Below are 25,436 nucleotides of genomic sequence, written 5' to 3' on the forward strand. Positions count from 1 at the left end.
TTTCTGGTGATCACCAAATCCTCCCCCCTCATCATTACTACTCCCTAGCTGCCTTGCCATTCGCCAACATCTAACTCACAGCAAATTTCATTTCCAAAGCAGAAGCCATAAGTAAACAGAAATAATTTCTAAGATATCAGATCTTAAACTCACACATAGCAATGAGAACCAACTGGTTGAATGAAAGAACTGAAATCATAAGAGGTTTCTGTCTATGAACCACCAAAAGCTACAAAGTGTCAAACATAAAATTTCAGAGTGAATAAATGAAGTCACTATGAAGTGTAGTAATATTCTTGGGGAACTTTGTACCCAAAGCAAACACCAACAAATCAATTACTAATCACTGCGTCTCCCTATGCCTGCCGGAGACTCACCAGGTCATGATGGGGCATAATGAAACACAGTGTGAATGCCCTGTGAGCTTACCTTCCTCTCACACGCAGTGGGAGCACAGTTCCTCATAAACACTTAACTTAAACTGCAAAGCAGAAAGATCAACTTGCTACATTAACACCAGGACATTAAGCTGAAAATCATATGGTGACAGCTTCCATTTTAATTAATATTCTACGGTTTTATGTAAGGCATTGTATAATTACATGTTAAAAACTCAGTCACTGTAATATGTAATTTCCACTACTTTTCAACACGGGAAAAATATGCAGTTTGCTTTCCTCTCCTACAAAACACTGACGATTTGGCTGTAGTCATCTGGACTTAAGATGCTGAGGAGTCTTCGTAAAGAATTTCGTCTACCTTCATGTCGTTTTCGTCCACTGGGACCTGGAGGCAAATCTGTTCTTTGAAAGCCAAGGCCAAGATATAGGGCTTCACTTCCTGGTGCTGCAAACAGCGCTTCAGGTAGGTGTCATAGTAGCCCTTGCCCCTGCCCAGTCGGTTGCCGTGTTTGTCAAATCCAAGACCTGGCACGAAGATGAGATCAAGTCCCCCTGTGGGAAAGAGGAACAAATTTAAGAGGGTCCATGGTTTCTGAAAGATCACTGCAGGATGTCATTTTTGTTTTTTAATGACATTCTCTTTCAGATTACTAAAGAAATATATAATAATTGTAGAAAATCCAAAAAGCACAGAGTTGGACAAAAAAGGAAATACAACTTACTCAGCAACTCCCTAAATCCTTCTTCACCTATCCCTCCAGCAGTTCTTTTATATATATCCCAAAATGCCACATTCCCAGGTCCAACTCAAGTCTAAAGAGAATCTCCAGAAGTAAGACCTTTTTCTTCTTTTTCCTCCTCCTCCCCCTCCTCCTCCCTTCTCCTTCTCCTTTTCCTTCCTTTTTTTTCTAGCACCCAGATGATTCTACATACCTGTTAGGTTTGAGAATCAATGCTCCGGGATAATGACAGTTGGAAGAGTGAGAGAAGACCAGGGAGGAGTTGGAAGAGTCAGAACCGTTCTCGGGGCAGCAAGCAGGAAGCGTCAGCTGTTAAGAGTACCAAGCAGCTCAGACAGCCTCCTCCTTCTTCATTTCCCCTCCCATTGGTGAGTCAAGGCCAGGCTGTTGGGCTTCCCAGATTCACATGAGAGTAAACTTTGACCTACTTAGGGACACACCAAAGGTACAAGATGGGCTCCTATAACTCTTCCTCTGCCTGGACCCCTCCTAAGTAACACAAGGACCAGAACTGGCCATGGATCATCAGGACAAAACAGCAGCTGAAGCTCACAGTGAAAGGCAGGTCTCGGAGGCTATAAAAGTCAACTACAGTGAAGGCAATAAAGGTCATGAAGAACCTCCATGGATTTTATGAGCCCAGGGAATGGTCCTCCAGTCTCCATGACAAGGAACATGAGACACCAGTACAAGCACAAAAGCCAACATCACATGTCTGACCCAGAGGTCTACCCTGTGGCCTTCCTGTACTGGGCTCCCGACAGCTTTCCTGGCAGCCTCTGGGTGACCTACAGCTTAGTCATAGACTAACCACTTATCCAGCATTGCTGGCAAGACCTACCAGGGCTGGAAGCCATGAATTCTCTGGAACAGAGTGTCTGAAGTAGAGAAGTTGAGACTGCCAGCTAAGCCAGCCCCCGCTATCAGCAGCTGTTCTAACTACCTACAGAACTGTGAAGTGAACTCAGCTTCTCTCTGACTCCCAACATACACCTGCCGACTCTGCCTGCCAAAATCCAGCACAGTTTGTCTCAGATTACAGTAATGACCTTCCCATGGAATCTTGCTTGTCTATTCCAATTCCAACTTGCTAAAAGGTTCTGGTCACTGACCTTTGTCTTCCCTCCCCGTCCCTGTCCAGCTTACTTGCCTCTCTTGAGATTGACAGTGGCAACAGAGAAAAGCACTGTAGACCTCAGTAGAGGGAGAGCAATTCTAGCTGGGCGGTTAGGAAAGAATTCCTGGGGAACTTTGACTTGACCTGAATTTTTAAGCCTATGTCATAGTTAGGTCTGCATATATTTCAGAAACCAAAAGAAGGGTGGCAGAAGCAGAGTGAGGGAATGAGGAGAGAGAGGGAATGTACCTGCTGGGGCAGAAGGAGAAAGCTGAGGGGGAGCAAAAGACACAAGCGTAGAGTTCACCAGGCATGGAGACTTGGGAGTCAAAGGCACAGAGAACCTCTACAACATGATAACAAAAACAAAAACAAATAAAAAAGCACATAAAAATGGGCAAAGGACTTAGAGAGACATTTCTCAAAAGAAGACACACAAATGCCAATACTCATATGAAAACACATTCAACATCACTAGTCATCCAGGAATCACAAAACAAAACCTCAGTGAGATACCACCTCATATCCATTAGGATGACCAATACCACAAAAAAAAAAACAACAACAGAAAAACAAAAACAAAAAAAACTTGGCAAGGATATAAAGAAATCAGAACCCTTGTGCACTATTGGTGGGAATGTAACATGGTACAGTCATTATGGAAAACAGTATGCAAGTTCCTCAAAAAATTAAAAAACAGAACCACACTATGATCCAGCAATCCCACTGCTGGGAATTTATCCAAAAGAACTGAAGTCACTCACATGTTCACCACAGCACTAGTCACAACAGACAAGATACAAAAACAACCTAAGTGCCCATTAGTGAATGAATGGACCAAAAAAATGCAGTACATGCATAGAATGGACTGTTATTCAGTCACATAAAAGAAGGAAATTCTGCAATATAAAAGACATGGATGAATCTTGAGGATATTATGCCAAGTGAAATATGAGGGGACCCAAAAAAACCCAGAATTTATTTATTTAAAAAATTGTTATTTATTTTTACATGTTTAAACTTCAGTCACTTTAAAAGTACTGTTTGTTTGATGCAATACACCAATCAAGAAGCTTTTTCCACTGCTAAAAATTTTTGAACTTGTCAATTTTGATGCCTTTTAGTGCTTCTGCTGTTTTTTGTTTCACCTCTTCCACATCAGCAAAACATTTCCCTTTGAGGACTTTTTTCATCTGGGTAAACAACAATAAAAAAAGTCATTCACTGCACTCCAGTCTGAGCAACAGAGTGAGACTCCAACTCAAAAAAAAAAAGTCATTCAGGGCAAGATAAGGTGAATAGGGAGGTGGAGCACAGAGGTCATGCTGTTCTTGGTCAAAAGTTGCTGAATACTCAGCGCAATGTGGACAGGTGTATTTGTAAATCATCCATCACAAAATGGGCCAACTCACTGAAAGAATCTCCAAATAATATTATGCAGCCATAAAGAAGGACAAACATATGGACTTCGCAGCAACTTGGATGGATTTAGAGTCTTTCATACTCAGTGATCTATCATAGAAACAAAGAACACAGTACCATATGTTCTCACTCATAAGCGGACATTGAACAATTATCATAATACTATAAGAAAGGGATTGGCAGTAGTGGGAAACTGCCAGGGGAGGGGGGGAATCTCATCAACAAGGGTATCTGCATAATAAACATTTGTATACCTAACCCTGAGTTGTACCCCACATCTTTAAAATAGATAAATAAAATTTAAAAAGAAAGAATCTCAAAAAAAAAAAAATTGACTGAAGCAGAACACAGTCTCTTACAACAACACTACCTGGACACTGATGCCAATGAGTTCCTAGAACACTTACCTAGAGGGGAAAGTCTGTACTACAAGGGGCCCACTCTCCAAAAAATAATTCAGGGTTTTTTGGGACACTCCCCCATAAGTCAGTCAAATACAAATACCATATGATACCATTTATATAAGGTAAGTAGAGCAGTCAAACTCTTAGGAAGTAGGACATGGTCGCCAGGGGCTGGAGAAGTGGGGAGGTGGGGAGCTGCTGTTCAATGGAGACAGAGATTCAGTCGTGCAAGAGGAAGAAGTTCTACAGATTTGCAGTGTGTGCTATAGTTAATAATACTTTCCAGAACTCGTAAAGTTTTAAGAGGTTTGATCCCATGTTACGTTTTATTTACCACAGTTTTTTTTTTTTTAAAGAGAAAGGAGACCAAAAGAGAAGCCAGGAGAAGATCCAGGATTTCCACCAGAGTCAACACACAAGAAACAAAAGACAGAATTTTGGAGTATCCATATTTAGGAAGCTGGAGGAAGAGAATGAAGAAATGAAACAGAAAGGTAAGAAAATGACATTTGCAAATTCCTTGAGCCTGCTCCTCTTCCTGCTACTCCCTGTACTTTGACTCCAGCGCCCACTTATACCTTGTACTATAGCTGGTTGACTGTGCATGGCTCTGTCACCCCCACCAGATAGAAAACTTCCTTGAGGGCCAAAATTTTTTCCAAGTCATCCTTCATGCTTGAATTTTAACAGAATTTTAGGCCAAAGAAATCCTGAAAGATAAGTATTTTATCTGCAGAATGGATCAATCATACCACGGCATCATCTTCCATTTTAATAAATCCAAAGTATATAGGTTTGGACAAAGAGGCAGCATTGTGGGACAAGAAAGTAACAAAAGTATAACTTTGAATGACTGCTTGCTCACAGTGAACTCCTCACCCATGCAGTAAGAAAGAGAATGTTTTTTGGATCATCTGAAATGGCCCTTCCTGGGTGGGGGCCCTGACATCGTATGTGGGGGTATTGCCGCTGAAGTCCCTGCCCACAGGACTGCAACTGCTACTCCCTTCAACCGGGGGCTCACCTGTTGTCCCCGCTTCAGGTTCTCAAGATACCCTCCCAGGCCAGCTCCCACTCCCACTGTTTGGTGAATCCAAGTATTTTCCTGAACCACACAGGGTATTCCTTGCCTGACTTCCTCCACCTCTTGTTGCCCTCACAGTTCTTCCTGTGCCATACCACCATCACCACCCCACCCTGGGACTCCTCACACCTGGGACTCCTCACACTTTTGCAGCACCATGCTAGATGCTTTCCATCCCCAAAGGAGAAGGCTCACCGGGGCTAGGAATCACACACAGGCTCCACAGCCTCCTCTGCACATGCTGGCCCCACACTAGAGGCAGACGCCAGACATACCGTTAACACACCACAAGGTCAATGCTCAGTGGGGGAAACAGGAGAAAACCCCCAGTCCATTCACAGGCTCTCTGCAGGCCTCCAGCCCGGCTCCCTTTTCAGATCACCAAAGGCTCACTTGCAGAGGACACTGGCGTGAACAAGAGCCAGCCCACTCTGGTTTTGTTTTCTCCTGTGTGCGCTTGCTTCACTGGCCCCCGCTAGCATAGAAGGCAACCAGCAGCGACAAAGAGTTCAGCTGCATCAGGATTGCCAACACAGCGTTCAGAGAGAGCTCTCTGGAAGTCACAAGATTGTTCTGCAGAGTCACGGTTTGCTGGGTGTTTTTCTCCAGGCTTCGCTAGCTTTCTATTGAGATCTTGTATTCCAAAACTGCCAAGCTAACCTTTGGAAACCTCACCCGGTCCCACACTTTGTATTTGCTCACAAATATCCTGTCTTTTCATTTGGTGCTGGCTCTGAAACAGCAGCACCCTCTGGAGGCAGTCTGGTGTGATTAGGGGCATGGGTCCTGAGGCTGTTTCTTAGCTATGTGACCATAGGCAAGCTACTACCCTCTCTGTGCTTCGATTTTCTCATCTGTAGAATGGAACTGGTCATGAAAACTAAATTAGATGCTTATAAATGCCTCAGCAAAGTATCTGTTTATGATCATTATATTTATTATGATATCTTTCTTTTTTTAAAAAAAAAGGCACTATTTCTTGAACCAGGTATCAGGGAAAGGGATATGGTTTTTCCAGTACTTCAAGTACTTTTTGACCAGAGAGTTTACAATTTTACCTTAGAACTGGCTCTTACATAGTCTATCAGCAGAACCAAAGAAGAAAGAAGAAAACCCAGGAAAATTAGGTTATCTAAAATAGGAGTTGGCAAATGTTTCCTATAAAGGGCCAAAGAATAAATCATTTAGGCTTTGCAGGCCTTCAGGTCTCTGTTACAACTCTGCTGGGTAGTATGAAGTGGCCACAAACAATACAAATGAATGAATGCAGCTGTGTTTCAATAAAGTTTTATTGGGCCAGAATTGACCTGTGGACCACACTGATGACCCCATCATAGAATATAGGGAAAGAGAGTTTCAAGAAGAGAAGCAGAAACAGTGTCAAATGTGGCAGAATGGATAATGTAAAGTAAGGACAGAAAAACATCTATGAGATTTGGCAACCAGAGAATCACTGGGACAAGGATACCTTGAGTGGGGAGGTGGGAACAGATACTGAGCTACAGAATTCCCACTGACCGAAAAAGAAGCCTAGGACTTAAGTTTTGAAAGAAATGAGGAAAGAAGATTGTCTAAATGCCTTTCCTTCTGAGACTGAAGTACTTGGTCCTGAGGACTCAGTTCACCTTCACAAAACATCCTTATTAACTGGTAGTGAGGCAGCAGCCACTGACGCTCCGAGGATGTTCTAAGCTCAGACTCCCTGTCCTGAGCTTTTCAGAATATAATCAGACCAGCCAGCAGTCGAGGTCTGTCCTGATACTGGAGAGAGGGCTGACAATAATAAGCAGGAGCACCCGGGAGACACGCAGCACTTTCTCTGTGCTGCTCTTACACGTCTCTCTCTCTTTCTGTTTCTCCATCCTTTTAACTAGGGTTTCATGGTGCATCTCCTACAAGTTCTTCTTTAGAAGCTTCATAACTCAGGACCTCCTTCTCCAATTACTCCCTCTGCAATCCAGCCAGAGTTCTCTGCTCTTGTTATTCTTAGGGTGCCATTTCTCCTGAAAGTCCAGCTGGTTGTCCCACACCTGGTCCTAAGCCATCCTAAAATGCAGGCTTTATCCTGATTCCCCGGCTCAAAAGTTTTTAGTCAATCACAGCCTCTTAATAATGCCCAAGTTCCCCTGAACCAGGTATGCAGACCCCACAATAGTCTCCCCCCGTTACCTCCCCACACCACCTCCCACTGCACTCTGGTAACCCCAGTTCATTGGCTCAGCTCCTTGTCCCCCAAACTCGCCTCATCATGTCCTCCTGTCTGTGTACCTTCACTCCTGCCATGCTGCTCTTCGTTCCCGAAAGGTCCTTCTACTCTTTCTGTTAATACATGTCTAATCACAACAATCATAACAAGCCTCAGTTGAACGTCCCCTGAGTCCCCTGTCCATGCAGTTTGATGCGACAGTTCTTGTCTTATACTACAAGAATGCCCATGGCCCATTAAGCAGTAGGAACTCTTCAGAGTTTTTGTCTTTCCCCAGAGAGAAGTTGAGTTCAGTTCTATTTACTATGAGAGTGAAAGATACAGTGAGTAGTCTCTTGCCATACTATTTTAGTTTCCTGACTATATCCAAGCAGTGACCTATGCAGATCATCCCAGGAGACACCTAACTCCTAACCAAAGTCCAGCTTTTAGAAGAGAAGAAGAGCACAGAACCTGACACTTGTTAAGTGCCTACAACGTGTTAGGCACCATGCCATACCCTAGGGACAGAAAAACAAGTGAAATCAGCTGGTCTATACATCGACCTGGAGCAGCAGGAGGATGGGGATTCTTATCCCCATTTCAGAAATGAAGAAGAAACTGATGCTCAGAGAGGTTAAATCACTCCCTAAGGTCATTCAGCTCCTAAGAGATGAAGCCCAGAGTTCGCCAACCCAGGTAGATCATGATTCAACACGACTGCTCTTACTGCCAAAAAGTACAAGGAGACTAAGCAAAGGGATGGAGGAAGGACAATGAGGCCAAGCACCGTAGAGGAAGCAGAGGAGCGGGGCAAGTGTGCAGGCTCCCAGACAGGCTGCCTGGGTCTGGACCCCAGCACCGCCACTTATCAGTTATGAAAAGCATCAGCCAAAACTGCTTCCACCTACAACCTAAACTGGATAAGCATATTATGATGTAAAGAGTCTCCAAGCTATTAATATCAAATGTCAACTTAATCAGCTGCTGCATGCCTACTCCTTAGGCCATGTGGCTGATTACAGAGAGACACAGTCACTTCCACCAAATATGCTTCCAAAACATGAAGAAGCTGAAATCCTAAAATAAAATACAGAGCCAATAATTCATGATAGCTCTTGTGGCAGGACTCTCAAAAATCAATACCATATGCTTTGAAGTCATTATGGTTGCCTTGGAAAGAATAGATTGAAGCACAATCCCCTTGAATCATTCTTCATAGTATAACAGTACAGAGCACACACGGTAATACACAAAACCTTTATGTGACTGCAGTAATAAAATATCTTCAGCTTCTGATTAGAGATAAAAATTGGGTTTTAAAATAACATATTTTCCTGCAAATTCATAATGCACTTAAGGAGTAGTCAACAAAACCACCTAATGTAGGCTTCTGGTTTTTTTTAATTACATTATAAACACAACTTTAATCTTTCTGCTATTTCGTCACAATATATTTTGGTCATTTGGGACTATCCACACTGAACCTGACACACTGTAGTAAGAATCATCTACAAAAGACATGATTATCACAACTGATCACTTCTGCACTGTTACTATAAAAGGCTTTCTTTTAGCCAGGATACTAACACGTGCATCAAAATGCAGGGATTGTATTTGTCATAAAAGAATTGAGCATAAGTACCCAACGCCACGTAAAGCAGCCCTTCTCCTAGAATCCCTGGTGCAACAGGTCATTCTGCTAATCAGTTAACGAGGTATTTGGAGTATAAGACAATCTCTGTGTGCCTTATATTTAAAACCTGGGTGGATACGGTAGCTCACATCTGCAATCCCAGCACCTTGAGAGACCAAAGTGGGAGGAATGCTTGAGATCAGCCTGGGCAACATAGCAATACCCCGTCTCTACAAAAATAAATGCATAAGTAAATAAATAACAAAACCTAAATTACTCTGAGTTCAAGGATTTCACTCAACCTTATGAAAACTATGTGTTTAAAAAAGTAGAAGGTGATGGGAATGTGGATACTTCTAGGTAAAGCTGAAAGCAAAGAAATAAGAAACCTAAATAAGAAACCTCAGTAGTGACTTGGCTGCTGAGGATGTCACCAACAGCATTCTCCTCCTACATAATCCAGAAAGCCTAGAAAAATATCAAAGACAACAGACCGGAAGTCAAGCTAACATGCATTATAAAGATCACTCATCCTTCTACCTATGATACTGGTATTCCCCTGCAAGGGTATCTCAGGGGGACACAAAGGAAGAGTGGTTGCCTCTGGAGCAAGGCACTGGGGAAAAGGAGGACTTGGATACTTTCACTTTCATACTATTTGTACAGTTAAAATTTTTTACCATGTGCATATAGAACCAAATTTTTTTAAATATCAACCTTCTAGTACATGAAGGACAAGAGCCTTGGAAACAGTCTAGTGCAGCAGTTGGGTGTGCAGGCTTCTAAAGAGACTGCCTGGAACCAAATACCATAACTACCACTATTAGCTAAGAAACATTAGTCAAGGTACTGAAGCTGTCTTTGAAACCCCATTTCTTCTCAAGATGGGAAGAATAATACTATCTCTTTATAGGGACTAAATAAAGAAAGGAGGTAAAACTCTAATAATCGCTCAATAAATGCTAGCCATATTATACTTACATGAATATGAATAATGCCTATTCTCTTTGTGTTGACTCCGAAGTTATTCCTTGAGTCATAACACTAACATCCTAACAGAGGTATGATGTAGATTTCCTATCAGCCCAAAACACTGGCAAGGTCTGGCCTAGTTCTCTACCGCCACCTGCTGCCAGCTAGAAACGTGCAGCCATCCATAAGAGCCTGCTCAAGCTCTGGGCAGGGCAGGAGCCATGATGACTCTGAAATATGCAGTACCTGAAATAGCTGTGATAGGAAAGCATTCCTCTGTAACAAATGGACTTTCCCTTTATACAGGATCCTTTGAAGAGTATTTTTATAAACCAAGAAAATGGAATTGCTCTTTTACAATCCCTCTCAGCACGTTCAGCTAAGCACCTGACACTGCGCTACGTTCTTCACAGACTCAACTTCATTTGATCTTCCAGAAGTTCTATGGGGTAGATATCATTACCTTCCTTTTTTCAAACAAGGAAAGCAAGTCTCTAAGAGATAATGTAATCTGCCCAAAATCATGCGCTAGTAAATGCAGGTACAGGGCTGTGGATTCTGGTGCTGTGGCCCTAGTGCAGTATGGAAGTGCTTTGTTCCTTCCTGGAGAAGTAAAAGTTGATGGAGAAGTTCTGCTTCTCTGCCTTGGTGGTGGAGTTACCAGACAAGTCAGGGCCACCGTGAGGGACAGATGGCACACTCAAGTTGGGGAAAGAAGAGTTTAATAAAGAGATGATTTAAAGGGTAGGCAGGGCTAGAGAAAGGAGTAGAAGTGGTGTGGTACTGCGCAGGGGCTGACCACCATAGGCCTGAAGGTGCAAGGGGCGGGGCCAAGGAGGGCATGGTTACAAGTACCCAAAGAGCTGCAACAACAGGAATGCAGATAGCGTACTGGGAGTGGGGAAATTAGCACCCCCACCTCACTCTCCCACACTTGTGACCTTCACTGGTGTCTGCTGATCACAGAGGCCAACCTTCACTCACCAAGCGAGTGGAAAAGACAGACAGTCTGGAGGGGGCTGACGGAAGGGACTCAGGAAAAGACTGAAATGTGTTATTATCATGGGCGACTCCTGGTTTGGGGATTTGTCTTATCCTTACAATGAGAACAAAGCTATTTTTCTTTAGAAAAAGAAATATTTTTATAAATACTCTGGAAACTGTTCAGTCTTCTTTTCAAAGAAAGTACTTCAAACATGTCAGCTATGTTCTTTAGTGAGTTTTTATATCTTAAAACTAGCATGTTGTTTAGAAAATAACTCCAAAATTGTAGGCCAACAGGTAGTAATAATTTTATTTTCTTAGTCATTATCAACAACAATTGTATAGATGGCAAGCTAGGTTGCTGAACACCAAAAAAGTGGAAAGGGGTGTCCCGATATTTTACTATAGGGATTTGCAGACTACACAGCCTGTGGCCAAAACTGGCCCACTGCCCGCTTTTGTAAATAAAGTTTCACTGGGACACAGGAACACTCTGTTTTCACAATAAAATAGCAGAGTTGAGTCATTGCAACAGACACTACGTGAACCACAAAGCTCCAAATATTTGCTATCTGGCCCTTTTTCAAAAAAAGTTTGCCAACCCATACATTAGAACATTTATCATATAGGTTTTAAAAAAAAATCTATATATCAGCTTCTCTGATCTTAGCAGATACTGACCAAAATAAATTTTATTGGAAAAGAAATGACTAAACTGTCTTTACTACAGATATGCAAAAAAACTTTGCAGAAAATAGGATCAGCAGCAGCAGTAGTTTAATCCAAATGACATTTACTAAATGTTACATTACGGCATCTGAATTATTAATAATCAGATGGACCTAAAAACGACAACAAAACAAAGAAATTACAGAACTTCCTATGAGTTTTTACTAACCTTAGGCAACCTGTGTTTGTCTGATTTTCCTTATCTGTAAAATAGGTGGATAGAATCTTTCAATTTCTCAGATCTCTGTAGAATCAAAGCTTAGTGATTCTGAGAATTTTAAGGATAATTCCTTGTTTATCTATGTGATATAATAAAGAAATAAATTAAGCCAGTCACAAAAAGAAACATTCGTATGACTCCAGCTATATGTGATCTCTAAGGCAGTCAGGTTCACAGAGACATAAAGTAGAGTGGTGGTTGCCCGAGACTGTGGGAAGGTATTCAGGAAAGATGTTGTTTAGTGGGTATAGAGGTTCAGATTTGCAGTATTAACATTTCTGGAGATTTTGCACAAAATGTGAATGTACTTAAAAATACTGAATTGTACCTTTAAAATTGTTAGGATGGTAAGTTTATGTTATATGATTTTTACAAATAAATAAATGTTTACAAATAAATGTTTACAAATAAATAAATGTTTACAAATAAATGTTTACAAATAAATAAATAGGCATTGGGGGAAGTCTCAAGGGCAGTTCGTCCTATGGGACAAGTTCATATGAAGCTGTAGTCAAGAAAGAAAAGAAAAGTCTGGTTTACTCTCAAAGCAGGGATGAACAATTTGTTCAGATACAGAAATACAAGGGTGCTTTTGGAGCTACTTCCGTTTTTCTCGCTTTTTAGAAGATGAGCTCTCAAAGTCATTATTCTAAATAATTATAGTGCGGCATGATTTCTAAGCCTTAAGAGTTTAGCAGAATGGAAACTTCTCCCCGGCTTCCACCATTTGTTTTACTGAGATGTTAAATGAGCACTTGAAAGTCCTATGACCTTTCCAGTTCAGTACTTCTAGCCAAAATAACAGTACATGGCACATTGTATTTCTTCTGCTTACTCTCTTCTTCTATGCTTAGAAGGACTCATAGCTCCGCTAAGATGAGCTTTGTGCCATCTAGAACAAATTCTATTACTGCAAGCCTGTGATAAAGTAGCCTATTACTTTGAAATAACAGTATCTAGATTTTATATAATGTCCTTTTCCAATGAGTTCCAAGTGCCTTTTTCAGTCCAACTAGCCTTGTTATCTGCTTCCACTTAAGTCTTCTTCTGGTGAGGTAGAAACTTGCTCTTGAAACCCATAATGCACCCTGAAAACTTCTAGAGCAGCTTGACAGGGAAAAAGAAGCAGAAAACAATTTCAGAAGGTTTGAACCTCAACCGAAATGTAATGGAACCAAACTAATAATTAACCATTAATAATAACACATTGTATGGAAGGCCCTGTCTAAGGAAGTACAGAGAACCCAGAGATAAATAATTGTCCATGCCCCTAGGATCCAACAACCTGGTCAGCTAAAAATGCATGTAATAAGTTGTATGTGAAGAGATAATTAAATAACTATAATAAGGAGTAGAGTAATATAAGTTCCAAGGTAATTAGTAAAAAGAAAGAAAGCTATATTCCTTTGAGAAGGGGGTTAAGCCCAGGAAAACCTCACTAAGGAAGTGGCCTATCATATGAGCAATGAAAGGATGCTTGAAGGGTCGGGATGGAGAGGCAAGGAGGGAGTATCAGGCATAAAATAGAGCAGACAAAGGCGTGGATTTGGGAAAGCATGGAGTGTGTTTGGGGCTGGTGACTGCTTCTCTTTTGAAGGAGTCATGAATGAAATGAAAGCAAGATGGCTGGAAGGGTACAGTTAGATCATGTTGAGAATTGCCTGCAATGCTAGCATAAAAAATCTAAATAATTCTTCAGGTTAAGCCATTGAATTCACTGATCAGCCTCTCAGAGGAAAATGCCAGTGGTTACAGGCAGCCAAGCTGAGTCTCCAGGAAAATCTGAACTCCGTTGGGGTTGGGAAGTCATAGAATGAGCTTGAGACTCTAGGAGAAACAGTGACTAGGGTCTCTCCTGACACTCATTAAAACTCAACATAAAATATTATGAGTTAGGCAGTTTTGTTTCTTAAAAAATCTGTTTCCAAGCCGCCCACCATTCCCACATTCTACCAACGATATGTAAAGAGGACTCCCAAGAGGGTCTTTACCCTCAGTCTTCCAGCTGCAAAGAAGCCCCTGGGCTCCAGACACCAATAGGTGACACCCCCAATTATCCAACTAGAAATCCAACTTTTAAAAACTCTTTAGGAGGAGGAGCATGAAGAAGTTCCTATGTAGAAATGGAGCTGTTCGGTATCTTGATTGTTGTGGTGATTACATAAATCTACACGTGATAAAATTGCATAAAATGTGCACATACATACATGTAAAAGAGTACATGTGAAAACTGGTAGAATCTGAATAAGGTCAGGAAATTGTACCCAGGTCAATTTCCTAGTTTTGATGTTGTTCAAAACTTTTGTAAGATGATACTACTGAGGAAAGCTGGATGAAGGATATTTAAGACCACTGCACTATTTGTGTAACTTATTGCTGTATTTCAAAATAAAAAGTGTTTAAAATCTATAAAAAAGCATTTCATACTCTGATCTCCAACTTGAAAAGTCTAAAGCCAAACCAGTTCCAATCTACCCCTAATCTTACCTTCTTTTGATTGACCTTAACCTCTAAACATAATAACCTACCCACTGCTTGTCCTGACAAGTGTGTTTTCTACCTTCTACACAGGTGTCCCACCTTTCCAGTCTCTCTGCTTGTATAAATCCTTTCCCTTAAGTCTCAGCTCACAACCATTCCCTTCACCTTCACACCATCACAGGTTCTTGCTACCCCAAAACCCAGTGAGCTCTGATGTCAGAGCATGTGGCAGCTGCTTATCATACATGTTCTGGAAGGTTCCCACCTCCTCACTAATAATTACACAGCACATATACTTTTCTACAGGCAGATTTTGATAGGGTGGAATCAGCTGATTATAGGAAGGATATTTCCTTGAAGTTGGTATTTTGTCCACTTTATGACTTTGTCTAGAGCTCCTAAGTGTTCCCCTGGCTTCTTTGCCCTGGTTTGTCTATTGGCCACAATGTAAAACAAACAAACATTTTCCCATTACTTAATGTATTTATCGGAAAATATTATAGATTCCTTGATAGTATTTTTTGACAAAAGTGGAACAGAATGATTTATATTATTTCTCTCCAATATAACCAATCACACTGTGCGGAGAGGGATGAGAGTTATTCTACTGGTACTATACAAGTATTGATGTTGATATATATAACAAATACCACAGTCAGTGTGATGACCAGAACATTACATCAAAAACCACTTTCAGCCGGGCTCGGTGGCTCAGCCTGTAATCCCGCGCCTTTGGGAGGCTGAGGTGAGTGGATTGCTTGAACCCGCGGGTTCGAGACCTGCCTGGGCAGCGAGACCTCATCTCTACAATAAATCAAAAAAATCAGCCGGGCGTGGTAGTGCGTGCCTGTAATTCCGGCTATTCGGAAGGCTGAGGAGGAAGGATCACCGGAGCCCAGCAGGTCGAGGCTGCGGTGGCCAGGAACGGCCACTGCATTCCGGTCTGGGTGACAGAGTGAGACTCCAACTCAAAAACAACAACAACAACAACAACAACAACAAAAAACCACTTTCATGTCCAGTAATTCTACACTCAGGTAACAAAAGCCCACAGTTTTCAGCTAGTTTTGCCTAATTATTGCTATAATGCAAAAATCCAGCATCTTATTAATAAAGAATTTTTAAACATTTACTTATCCAAACAAATTGAACAGCATCTGCTTATTTTTTCCAAGATATAACTTCTACATTGGACTATACACTTTTCGCTCTCTGTGATTTTGTTGGAGAGACTGTTTTTAATCGGTCTTTTAGAGAGAAAAAGTCTTTTGGAAAAAAAGAACACATGGGTGTAGCCTCACTCTGGCTGACTGTGTGACTGTGGACAAGTCATTTCTCACCCAGGCCTATTCCCTTACCTACAGAATGAAAGATTGATTTAGGTGATCACCAAATCCCCTCCAGTTCAAATAATCCCCCGTGTGTTGATTAAACGACTGAAGGATAAATAAATTTTGGAGACTGCAGACAAAACTACCACCTCAGACTAATAAATTTATATAACACTGACATCTGCTGGAAATTGAGAAAACTACTCAATCCATCTAAGAACTAGCAGCCTTTAAAAGTCTTGGATACACTCAGTTCGAAAATATGTTATCAAGGATACATGTTTCTTATGAAATTATAATTTATAATATTAGATTTTATCAAACTTAAGAAATTTTTTAAGAAAATAACTTTAGCTGGGCTCGGTAGCTCAGCCTGTGATCCCGCGCCTTTGGGAGGCTGAAGTGAGTGGATTGCCTGAGCCCGTGGGTTCGAGACCCGCCTGGGCAGCGAGACCTCCTCTCTACAATAAATCAAAAATGAGCCAGGCGTGGTAGCACGCGCCTGTAATTCTGGCTACTTGGAAGGCTGAGGCGGAAGGATGGCCTGAGCCCAGTGGGTCGAGGCTGCGGTGGCCGGGAGTGGCCACTGCACTCCAGTCTGGGTGACAGTGTGAAAATCCAACTCAAAAAAAAAGAACAGAACTTTAAAATTGCTTCAGAGACTTCTGGTTCCACTTGGAAATTTGAGCCTGAGTTCTTATCTTTCCTATGCAACAAAAATAATCAGCCTGAAGATATCATGAAAACATTTCCATTCACAATAACAGCCACAAATATAAACTGATTATGAATGCACTTAACAATACACTTAACAGGAGCTGCGCAGTAACAACACGACTCAAACTTTTACAAAGGAGCACAGAAAAGGCCTTGAGTAAATGGGGAGGCATCCCATGTTCCTGAAGAAGACTGAATATTGTAAAGAAACCCATGTTCCCCAAACTAATCTATAAATGTAACACAATTCCAAAAAAGACCTCAAGAGGATCTGGGAGGCAAAACTGACAAAAGTTCATCTTAAAAATGAATATTTAAGAATAGCCAAATAAATTTTTCAAAATAAGTAAAATGGAGCAGGACTCATCCTACCAGATATCATAATACATTAAACAGCCACCTTTCAGCTAATATTAATCAAAATACTATGACACTAGTGCCAGAACAGGCAAAAGGATCAGTGGAAAAAGACAAAAACATCCAAAAACAGACCCAAACACATACAAGAATTTATCTCATAAAAATGATGATGACATTGCAAACAAGCAGGGAAAGGGTAGGTTATTCACTAAATGGTGTTGAACACCTAGCTATCAGTCATGAAAGTTACATTCTCTCCCTATAGATCAATATAAATTCAAAAAGGATTAAGATATTAATATTTTTAAAATACTAGGATTAAATGGAGATGTATATAATCTCAAAAGCGAGAAAAGACTTTCTAAAAATTCAGCCAAAGGCAAAATTGTAAAGAAAAAGATTAATAGATTTTACTAACATTCTAAAACATCAGCATCCCCCAAAACAAAAACATACACAGAATTTAAAAGAAAATTTAAAAATAGATAAAAATTGCAGCATATGTGAAAAACTTATGGTTAATATTTTAATATATAAAGAATTGTTACCAGCCAGAAAGAAAATGATGAATACCCAGAAAAACTTTCATTCCCCAAAAGAAATGGGGCAAAGGACAGCACTTTATAAAATACAAATTAAAAAGGATAAAAAACATATAAAAGCTTATTATATATATTGATATTTTTCATAATGAACACATTTTATCCAATAAAACATTTTTTAACAATAAGGAGGAAATTAAAACAAAAATTTAAGAATTATCCTTGTGATTAGTCCCTCAAAACAAAAGCAGAAACACTGATAAGGCAAAACTAAGTTATTTCTAAGGTTGAAAATCAAAGCAGCAAGTATTCTAAGATGTCCCAAATGAATTTCTTCTGAGAATATCTTTTCAACATATTAGTGAAGTTTCCTATTACAGTGTACTTTTTTGAGAAACTTATTAAAAGGGGTCTATTTCCTCCATATATCAAACAAACTACTATTCATAATTAAAGCCTTGACCCAGATACAACAGCCCTTCTGAAGCCTTCCCCAATACTTCCAGGCAAAGAGAACTCTCCATCCTGGGTGCCCAGAGATGGTCAGAGGCTTTGATGAAGGGGTTTATTCATGCCCATTTGGCTGGTATGCAACAGAGTCAGTAACTAACGAATTAGTTTTTTTGTTTTGTTTTTTGCTTCATCTAAAACCAAAACCTCCGACTTAACCAGTCCTCATCCTCCCTTTCCATACAGCCATCTTCCTTCCCCCAACAAACTGTGAGCTCCTGTGACCAGATATCACTGCCCCTTATTCATCTTTTTGTTTCCAGGGCATCACATGGGGCCTGGTACACAATCGGTTGTCATTAGTGTATGCTCATTTGTTACTTTGATCATTTATGCATTCACTCATTCATTCACTCATTGAGGGAAAGGTCAATATACTCTCATATGTTAGTAATGAGTATGTAAAGCAGCATAATCTTTGTTGGAAAGCAATATGAAAACATCTACAAAAATTTAGAATCCATAGCCATTCCACTGATACAAACTGATCCCAAGGACTTACCTGCATAACTATACAGAAATTCATCTACCAGGATGTTCTCCTTATTATTATCTTTTATTATTTGTAATATTTGTAAAACAGAAGCAATCTAAGTGTCTATCAACAGAAGACTGGCTAAACAAATTGGAGGACATCAATGCTACGCAACCACTTAAATGCTGGCCTACATGTGTTGCTATGAAAAGAATTCTAAAGTTTAGCAAATGAAAAGGCAAGACACAGAAAAGAGTGTCAAGTATGATCCTTCTGTATAAGTTTCTTAAAACAATACACACATATACATCTAGAAATATATACAAGTATGTAACAAGTGGTCACATTTGGGAATTAGGATGGAAAAACAGAAGTGAGGCTTTTCCTTTTATACCCTTATAAACCATTGAAATTATTTACCATGTAATTAGTTACATAGGTATGTAATTATTCTTATGAATGAATGAATGTATTGTTGCCCTACTATCTGGGGTTTTTTGTTTTTTAAACACCAACACAGACTGAGATGGAGCACAGTTAACTTGGATTGGCCAAGAAGGCTAGCTGTATATCAATCTCATATTCCTGCTTGTCATTCAAAGACTACATCCTTACCTTAAGGATTTGGTAACTCGTGCATAAACATGTCTCATTCCCACCACCATAAAAAAAAAAAAACTGACGCACAACATAAGTAACACCATCCTTTCCCTCAGCATTTTTTCATTTTATTTGTTAAACTTACAAAGTGTACATGAGAGACAAGTCTTGCCTGAGGCAGGCAGTTAAATCTGCTTTTATTTATGGTTTATCACTAACTGAATATACAACTAAAAACTCAAAGTTAATTACTACTCTTGGAAGGAGAGATTGGAAATGCTGATGGGTGAGCGGCAGGGCAATTCGTGTATTTCCAATGTCTTACTCTCATTGATCATATCAGTCCTAATGAAAGACTATCTAACCTAAACACACCATTCTTTATTCCAGCAGCCCCTTATCATTTTATCATGCCCTTTCTACAGCAAGGCAGAGGTACCAAAACACTACCTTTATCTGTAGCCTCTTATTTCCAGCACATTATTAAGACCCATTTCCACATACTCAAAGATTCTGCTGTTTTCTCCTTTTAGCTAACCCTTTCCAAATTTATACTTCTAATTTCTCTCTACTTGTATAAATTATAAATAGACCACAAAACAGTTTCAAGCACATTTTACCTACAAAAGAGTAATTAATCTTGGTCTGCCCCATATCTGCCATGGCCTCATCACCAGGCTCCCTGCTTGTCCCCTCAGGTCTTACCCCATGATCATGCTCTAACAAGTCCTGAATCAGTATCTCCTATGTCCTGACCTCTACATCTATATATTCAACCAGTTACCCACCAGCATCTCCTGGGGGCCCCAGAGTCACCTCAAACAGGATTCATTATTTGCCTTCCAACCTATCACACCTGCTCTCCCTCCTGTATTCTCTGCCTCAGTTAAGAGCACAACATTCAGATGACAAAGCCAGGCCGTCCCTCAGCATCCTAAAGTGATCACTCACCAAGGCCTGGAGATGACATTCTGCATGAGTCAGAACTCATTCCACCTCTCCATTCCTGAAAGTGGTCATTCCTCATCCATCTAGTCCATCAGATTCCCTAATGGATGTTCCATTCCAGGCCTCTTTAGCCTTCATCTCCTCCAGCCTTATTGCTGGCAGAACAAACTCTCCAAAACACGAAACTGGTTGCAACACTCCCCTGATTAAAGCCTTGCAATAACTCCCAGCACCTGTAAAACAAGGTTCATGGCATACAATATCCTTCACGATGTGGGCCTCCGGCCTCAGTTCAGCCCATGGCTCAACCGAATCACATCACCTTGAACTGAGTGCAGTACAGGCTGCTAGCTGCCCATCTGGACATCACTCTCCCTTTCCTCCTTAGTAGCAGCACCAGGACTTTATTCAGGAGGCCACGCATCCCTATGCAAGACTCCATCTCTCACCTTCCTTGGTAGCTAAGTATGGCCTTGTACCCAAATCCTGACAAATGGAGCTTTCAAGGTGAGGGATGCTCCCCCCACAATCCCCCTCTCTTTCTGCCTGCTGCCTGGAATTCAGTTGATAGCTGAAGCTTGAGATGCCAAGCTGGACCATATGGCAGATGTGGCAAGATCTGTCCCTGATGATTGTGGGATTTTTGTGACAGCCACAAACTATTAATACCATTTCCAGACAGCCCTCTTTCGGGTTTCCTCGCACTGTGGAAGCTTTTCTGTCTTAATAAATTACTTTCTCAAAAAAAAAAAAAAAAATACCACTTCTTTTCCAAGTACCCCACTGCTACTTTGGGTTTTTCTGCCATATGCAGTGAAATCCAACTGTTAGGCTGAGCATACCCTCCTTTTACCCATATCCACAGCACATGATGGCAAGGCAGTATGTGCCATCCCACGACCAGCACATGCATACTTTGGGAAAAGCAGACCTGGCAGGAACTCCTGGCTCTGCTTTTTCACTGCAGCATGCTCATAAATAATGCTCTTTCTGAGACTTACTTTATGCATGTGTGAAACTGGGATAATAATATTGTATTCATGATGAGTAATGAGCTTATATATGTAAAAGCACTTAGCATAATGCTTAGTACTTAGTAGACACTCAAAGCATAGCTAATTATAGACCCATGTCACTAACCCTGTAGATAAAATTCCTTGAGAGGCCACTGCCTCACTATTTGAGCCCACCAGAGCTACACATCCAGAGACTGAGCTCTCATACACTGTCCTTTACACACTACAGTGCTTCCTTCAATACAATGTAAGAAATTTGACTCTTATAAGCTGAGTCTGGACTATAACAACTTAGCACCCCTGTGCTTGGCACAGTATCACACATAGTAGGACTCCCAGAATACTTTTTGCACAAATGAATGAAGCCTTAAAACATTTTAGGAAGGAAAAGAAAAAGGTAAAGGGTATAAAACTGGTCATTGGGCATAGCTCCTGATTTTCATTTGCCTAATTCTGATTTCTTTTTGGCCTTAGGTAGACAGAATAGAGGATATTTTTATGGTTGGCATTTACAGTTTTTTATACAACAAAACTGTAAAAGAAAAAAGTTAATTTTTCAATCCAGGCAATTTTCCAAATATTGTGATATTTTCTGTTTGTTTCATAGATTCATAATGAAAGAAAATACTATAGTAATCTTTTGCATAGATAAATCCAAAATGTTATCAATAATATAATTCATGGTGTTCACAAAGAAAATCTTGATTTGTAAAGGTACATAATTTCCATTATAGAAGACAAAGTGGAAATGTACCTGAACTTGTAAACCTGCCACACTATTTAAAAATAAGCCTTAAAACTCAAGATAAGGACCTTAGCACACATATTTGACTTTCTACTTTCCCAGTGAAAAGAGCAAAAAAAATCAAACTTGGGGAAAATGTATTTACTATTAGAACCAGGGAAGGATGCCATATCTACATCAGAAAATTTGAGACATTTCTGTAAGATACAATTTAGAAAAAGGGGAAGGTGACAATAAATCTCAAGTTAAAGAAAAAGTTGCCTTGGAAACAGCTGGAAGAAAATCACTGCAGAACTTCAGTCAAGACCCTAGTCAGGAGGAGCAATACGTATGTCATGATGGCTCTCTGGGCAGCGAAGAGCCAAAAAGCAAATCTTGACCCTTCCGGGCCTTGAACACCTAGTGCAAAGTCAATTTGATGAAGAAGATGTCTCAGCCCTCATCCCAGCTCACTCTCCATGCAGTGTGCCAACCTAAATGTGGGGATGGCCACAGCTCCTCACACACACTCCACACTATGGAGTTTCTGCCCCTGCAAATCTCTCTTTAGACAGTGACAAAGTTCCCTCCAGCAGTTGCCTACAATAAAGGTTTGCTCCCTTCCTAGTTCAGTTTATTGCATCTCTTATCAGGCAAAATAAGCTGCAGTAAATTTAAACTCTTCCCTCCTTTCTCTATTGGGGCCTGAACACCAACCGCATATGCCCCAATAGAGAAAGGAGGGAAGCACCAATATGGGACAAACCTAAACTTCTTTGAGATGAGTTAAGTGAGAAAAATCACCGCAGTTTGAAATTTCAGAATTAAAAAAAGAAGAAAAAAAAAAGAGGAGGAGGAGCAGGAAGGAGTAGCTTTCCTATCTCTTTTGTCTGTGTGACAGCTATGGTGGCATTCAAGAGGCTAATGGCTAAGAACAAATAAAGAAGAAATAATATAGGCTGTCCTCATGAGCAAAAGGAGTTGTGGCTTTTGTTTATTTTTGTTTGTTTGTTTTTTCAGGAAAGGCCCTGATAATAGGTCTAAGAAGATCACTGTGCTGAGTTCAAGGGTTTCTTTTTATCCTAAGTTTTTTCCCTTGGTTGTCTCTTACATCATCCAAAGACCAGGTTTATCTATGGTCCAAACAGTTACCCTGATGGAAGAGTTTGAATCTGTACCTCCCCGAAGTAACCCAAAGGCATTCAAAACCAGAACGGAGAAAGAGAGTCCTGGATAGAACATAATGAAAAACCTCTGGTTAAGGAACTTGGCAGAACCCAAAAACAAAAGGGAGCTCATGTGGATGCTTCTACAGTACGGAAGATGACAGAGAGTAGCTCCATAAAACAGCTGAGCAGACCCTAGGTATGCAGGATCTCTTAAGTGGGCAAGATCCTGAGACCGTGATCTATTTGATGAGCATACACACACAAAACAAGAGGGCAAACATGCAACCTCCAAGACATTTTTTTCTCAAAAACTGCTAGAAATATACTCTTTTAGTACCAGAAAGGCAAATTTGCAAAACCACAAACACCAACAATGTATCTTACTTCCCAGTTTCCACCATTCCCCAGCCTCCAACTAACTTACCTCTCCTTTGAAACACAGCTTCAGTAGGATAAAAATAGTCTAATATATCTTTTAAATATTCCTATTCAAGGTGGTTCAGGTATACAGTCAGAGCTGTAATCACTATCTTGCTAGTTCAGTGGGAACTTGAAAGTTAGCAAATTACATAAATGAAGAACAATTGTTGGTTGATAGCCATCATCAATTAACAGTTGAGGTGATTTGAGAAAGCCAAACTCTCAGTGGAGTAAAATCAGTGTGCTTGCTCCAAAGAGGACTGGATAGCAAAAAAATAAAAAAGGGACACTGACATTTTCTATATGCCTCTCTCTATATATTTCTATATGTCACATATAACAAATGTATACTAGTTTCACCCATTATTGTGTAAGCAGATATTTTTTCGTATAATCCAGCTAAATCTTTTTTCTCTTGTAGCTTTGTTATAACCATCAAATTCAGAACTATTTGCAAACATTTTTTTTAAAGTAGATAAATGAAAAGTTAAAAAAAATTTTTTTGAATGTAATGATAGGCATAAAAACCAATAGAAGTTTTCCAAGCACATTTACTTTATTTTCTTTAGAGACAGGGTCTAGTTCTGCCACCCAGGCTAGAGTACAGTGGTGCAATCACAGCTCATAGTTTTGTCCTGGAATGTCTATTTTAAAGGGAAATATCTGCACTGATTTTTCAAATTGGTCCTGGGCTCAAGCAATTCTCCCACTTCAGCCTGTCTCCTGGGCTCAAGCAATCTACCCACTGCAGCCTCTCAAGTAGCTGGGACTATAGGCACACACCACCACCATGCCCGGCTAATTTTTTTTTTTTTTTTTTGTAGAGATGAGGTTTTGCTATGTGGCCCAGGCTAGATTCTAACTCCTGCGCTCATGCACTCCTCTGGCCTCCGCCTCCCAAAATGCTGGGACGCCCAACCTCCAATCACATTTCATAAGGACACCTTAGTCACTAGTGAATTACTAGAGACGTTGTATGGGAGGCATACATTTCTCATTAAAGTTCTAAGAAAAATGTTTAGTGAAAGTTTCTATCAGAACTATGAAACTTGTAACTTTTCTGATCTAAAAATTACAAGTTTCTAAATATAAAGATGAAGAATCAGCACTGAAGATCTAAAGTTCTAAGCTCACATAATTTTTTCTTTACTATGTTGTATTTCTTTTGTTTATTAAAGACATATTAAATTATATAAATAACAACGACAGTTTACTTGCAAAAAGTCAAATAATGTGAAAGAACTCTTCTGAAATAATCATTGCTTTTTTGTTTGTTTAATATTTTATTTTAAAGATGTGGGGTACAATTCAGGGGTAAGTATACAAATGTTCATTATGCAGGTGTCCTTGCTGATGAGGTGTGGCCCTTCCCCCCGTAACCCATTGTCACATAATTTTTTTAATCTGTGGAAGGGTATCCCAGTTAACAGAGACCTACAGCTTACTGAGATCGTAGAAGAATACACAATAAAGCTTTGAGGTGTGTGTGGGGGGGGAGAGAACACGAGCACATGCAAGCACAGCAATCCAAGGTTGGTATAGGCCACTCTGGTATTTTTGATTTATGACTTGAGTGAGGGCTAGACGGCCTCTATATATTTTACCATCTGTAGAATGGTGCTAGGAGATAGTAAAAGAAATAGCCAAGGTGTTACATGCAGAAGCAAGTATCTAGCTTGTTTCAAGCAGACTAAGCATAAACAAGAATATAAATTGAATAAAAAGTATTAGGGAGGACAAAATATGTAATTGCTTTTACTTTATATTAACTTTTCCTTCCCATTTTAATATAGTATAAAAGTCAATTTTCTGCAAGTTCAAACATAATTTTATGATGTTGAAAATGAATCATCACTAAAAGAGCTCTATATTAGGTTTCTGCATGGAGCAGATTATTTATTCATAGAAGATAATCTTAGATTCAAAGTGAAATATGATAACATGCATTTTGAAGGTTTGGAAAAAGAAGAGGTATTTCATGGTGTGCCAGTGAATTTTATGTGTCAACTTGACCGGGCCAAAGGGTGCCCAGATTAAACATTACTTCTGTGTGTGTCTATGAGATTGTTTCAGGATGAGTTTAGCATTTGAATCAATGGACTCAGTAGATGGCCCACCTCAATGGGGGTGGCCTGAACAGAACAAAAGGCAGAAGAAAGAGGGATCTGCACCTTCTTTCCTGACTCACTTCTTTTTTTTTTTGAGTTGGAGTCTCACTCTGCCGCCCAGACTGGAGTACAGTGGCCGCT

The 25,436-nt window shown here is 40.2% G+C and overlaps 1 protein-coding gene across 1 annotated transcript in view; it reads right to left on the reverse strand.

Annotated features, from left to right (window-relative positions):
* Positions 1-524: 524 nt before the first annotated feature.
* MTHFS (methenyltetrahydrofolate synthetase) overlaps positions 525-25,436 on the reverse strand; it is a 52,189-nt gene continuing 27,277 nt past the window's right edge. The window contains exon 3 of the mRNA XM_008059258.2: positions 525-953. Coding sequence (XP_008057449.1) covers positions 721-953 — 233 coding nt within the window. The 3' untranslated portion in view covers positions 525-720. The remainder of the gene's footprint in view (positions 954-25,436) is intronic.

This window comes from Carlito syrichta, unplaced genomic scaffold, assembly GCF_000164805.1.
Source record: "Carlito syrichta isolate Samal-C Ts95f unplaced genomic scaffold, Tarsius_syrichta-2.0.1 Scaffold91558, whole genome shotgun sequence".
NCBI classification, from domain to species: Eukaryota; Metazoa; Chordata; class Mammalia; order Primates; family Tarsiidae; genus Carlito; species Carlito syrichta.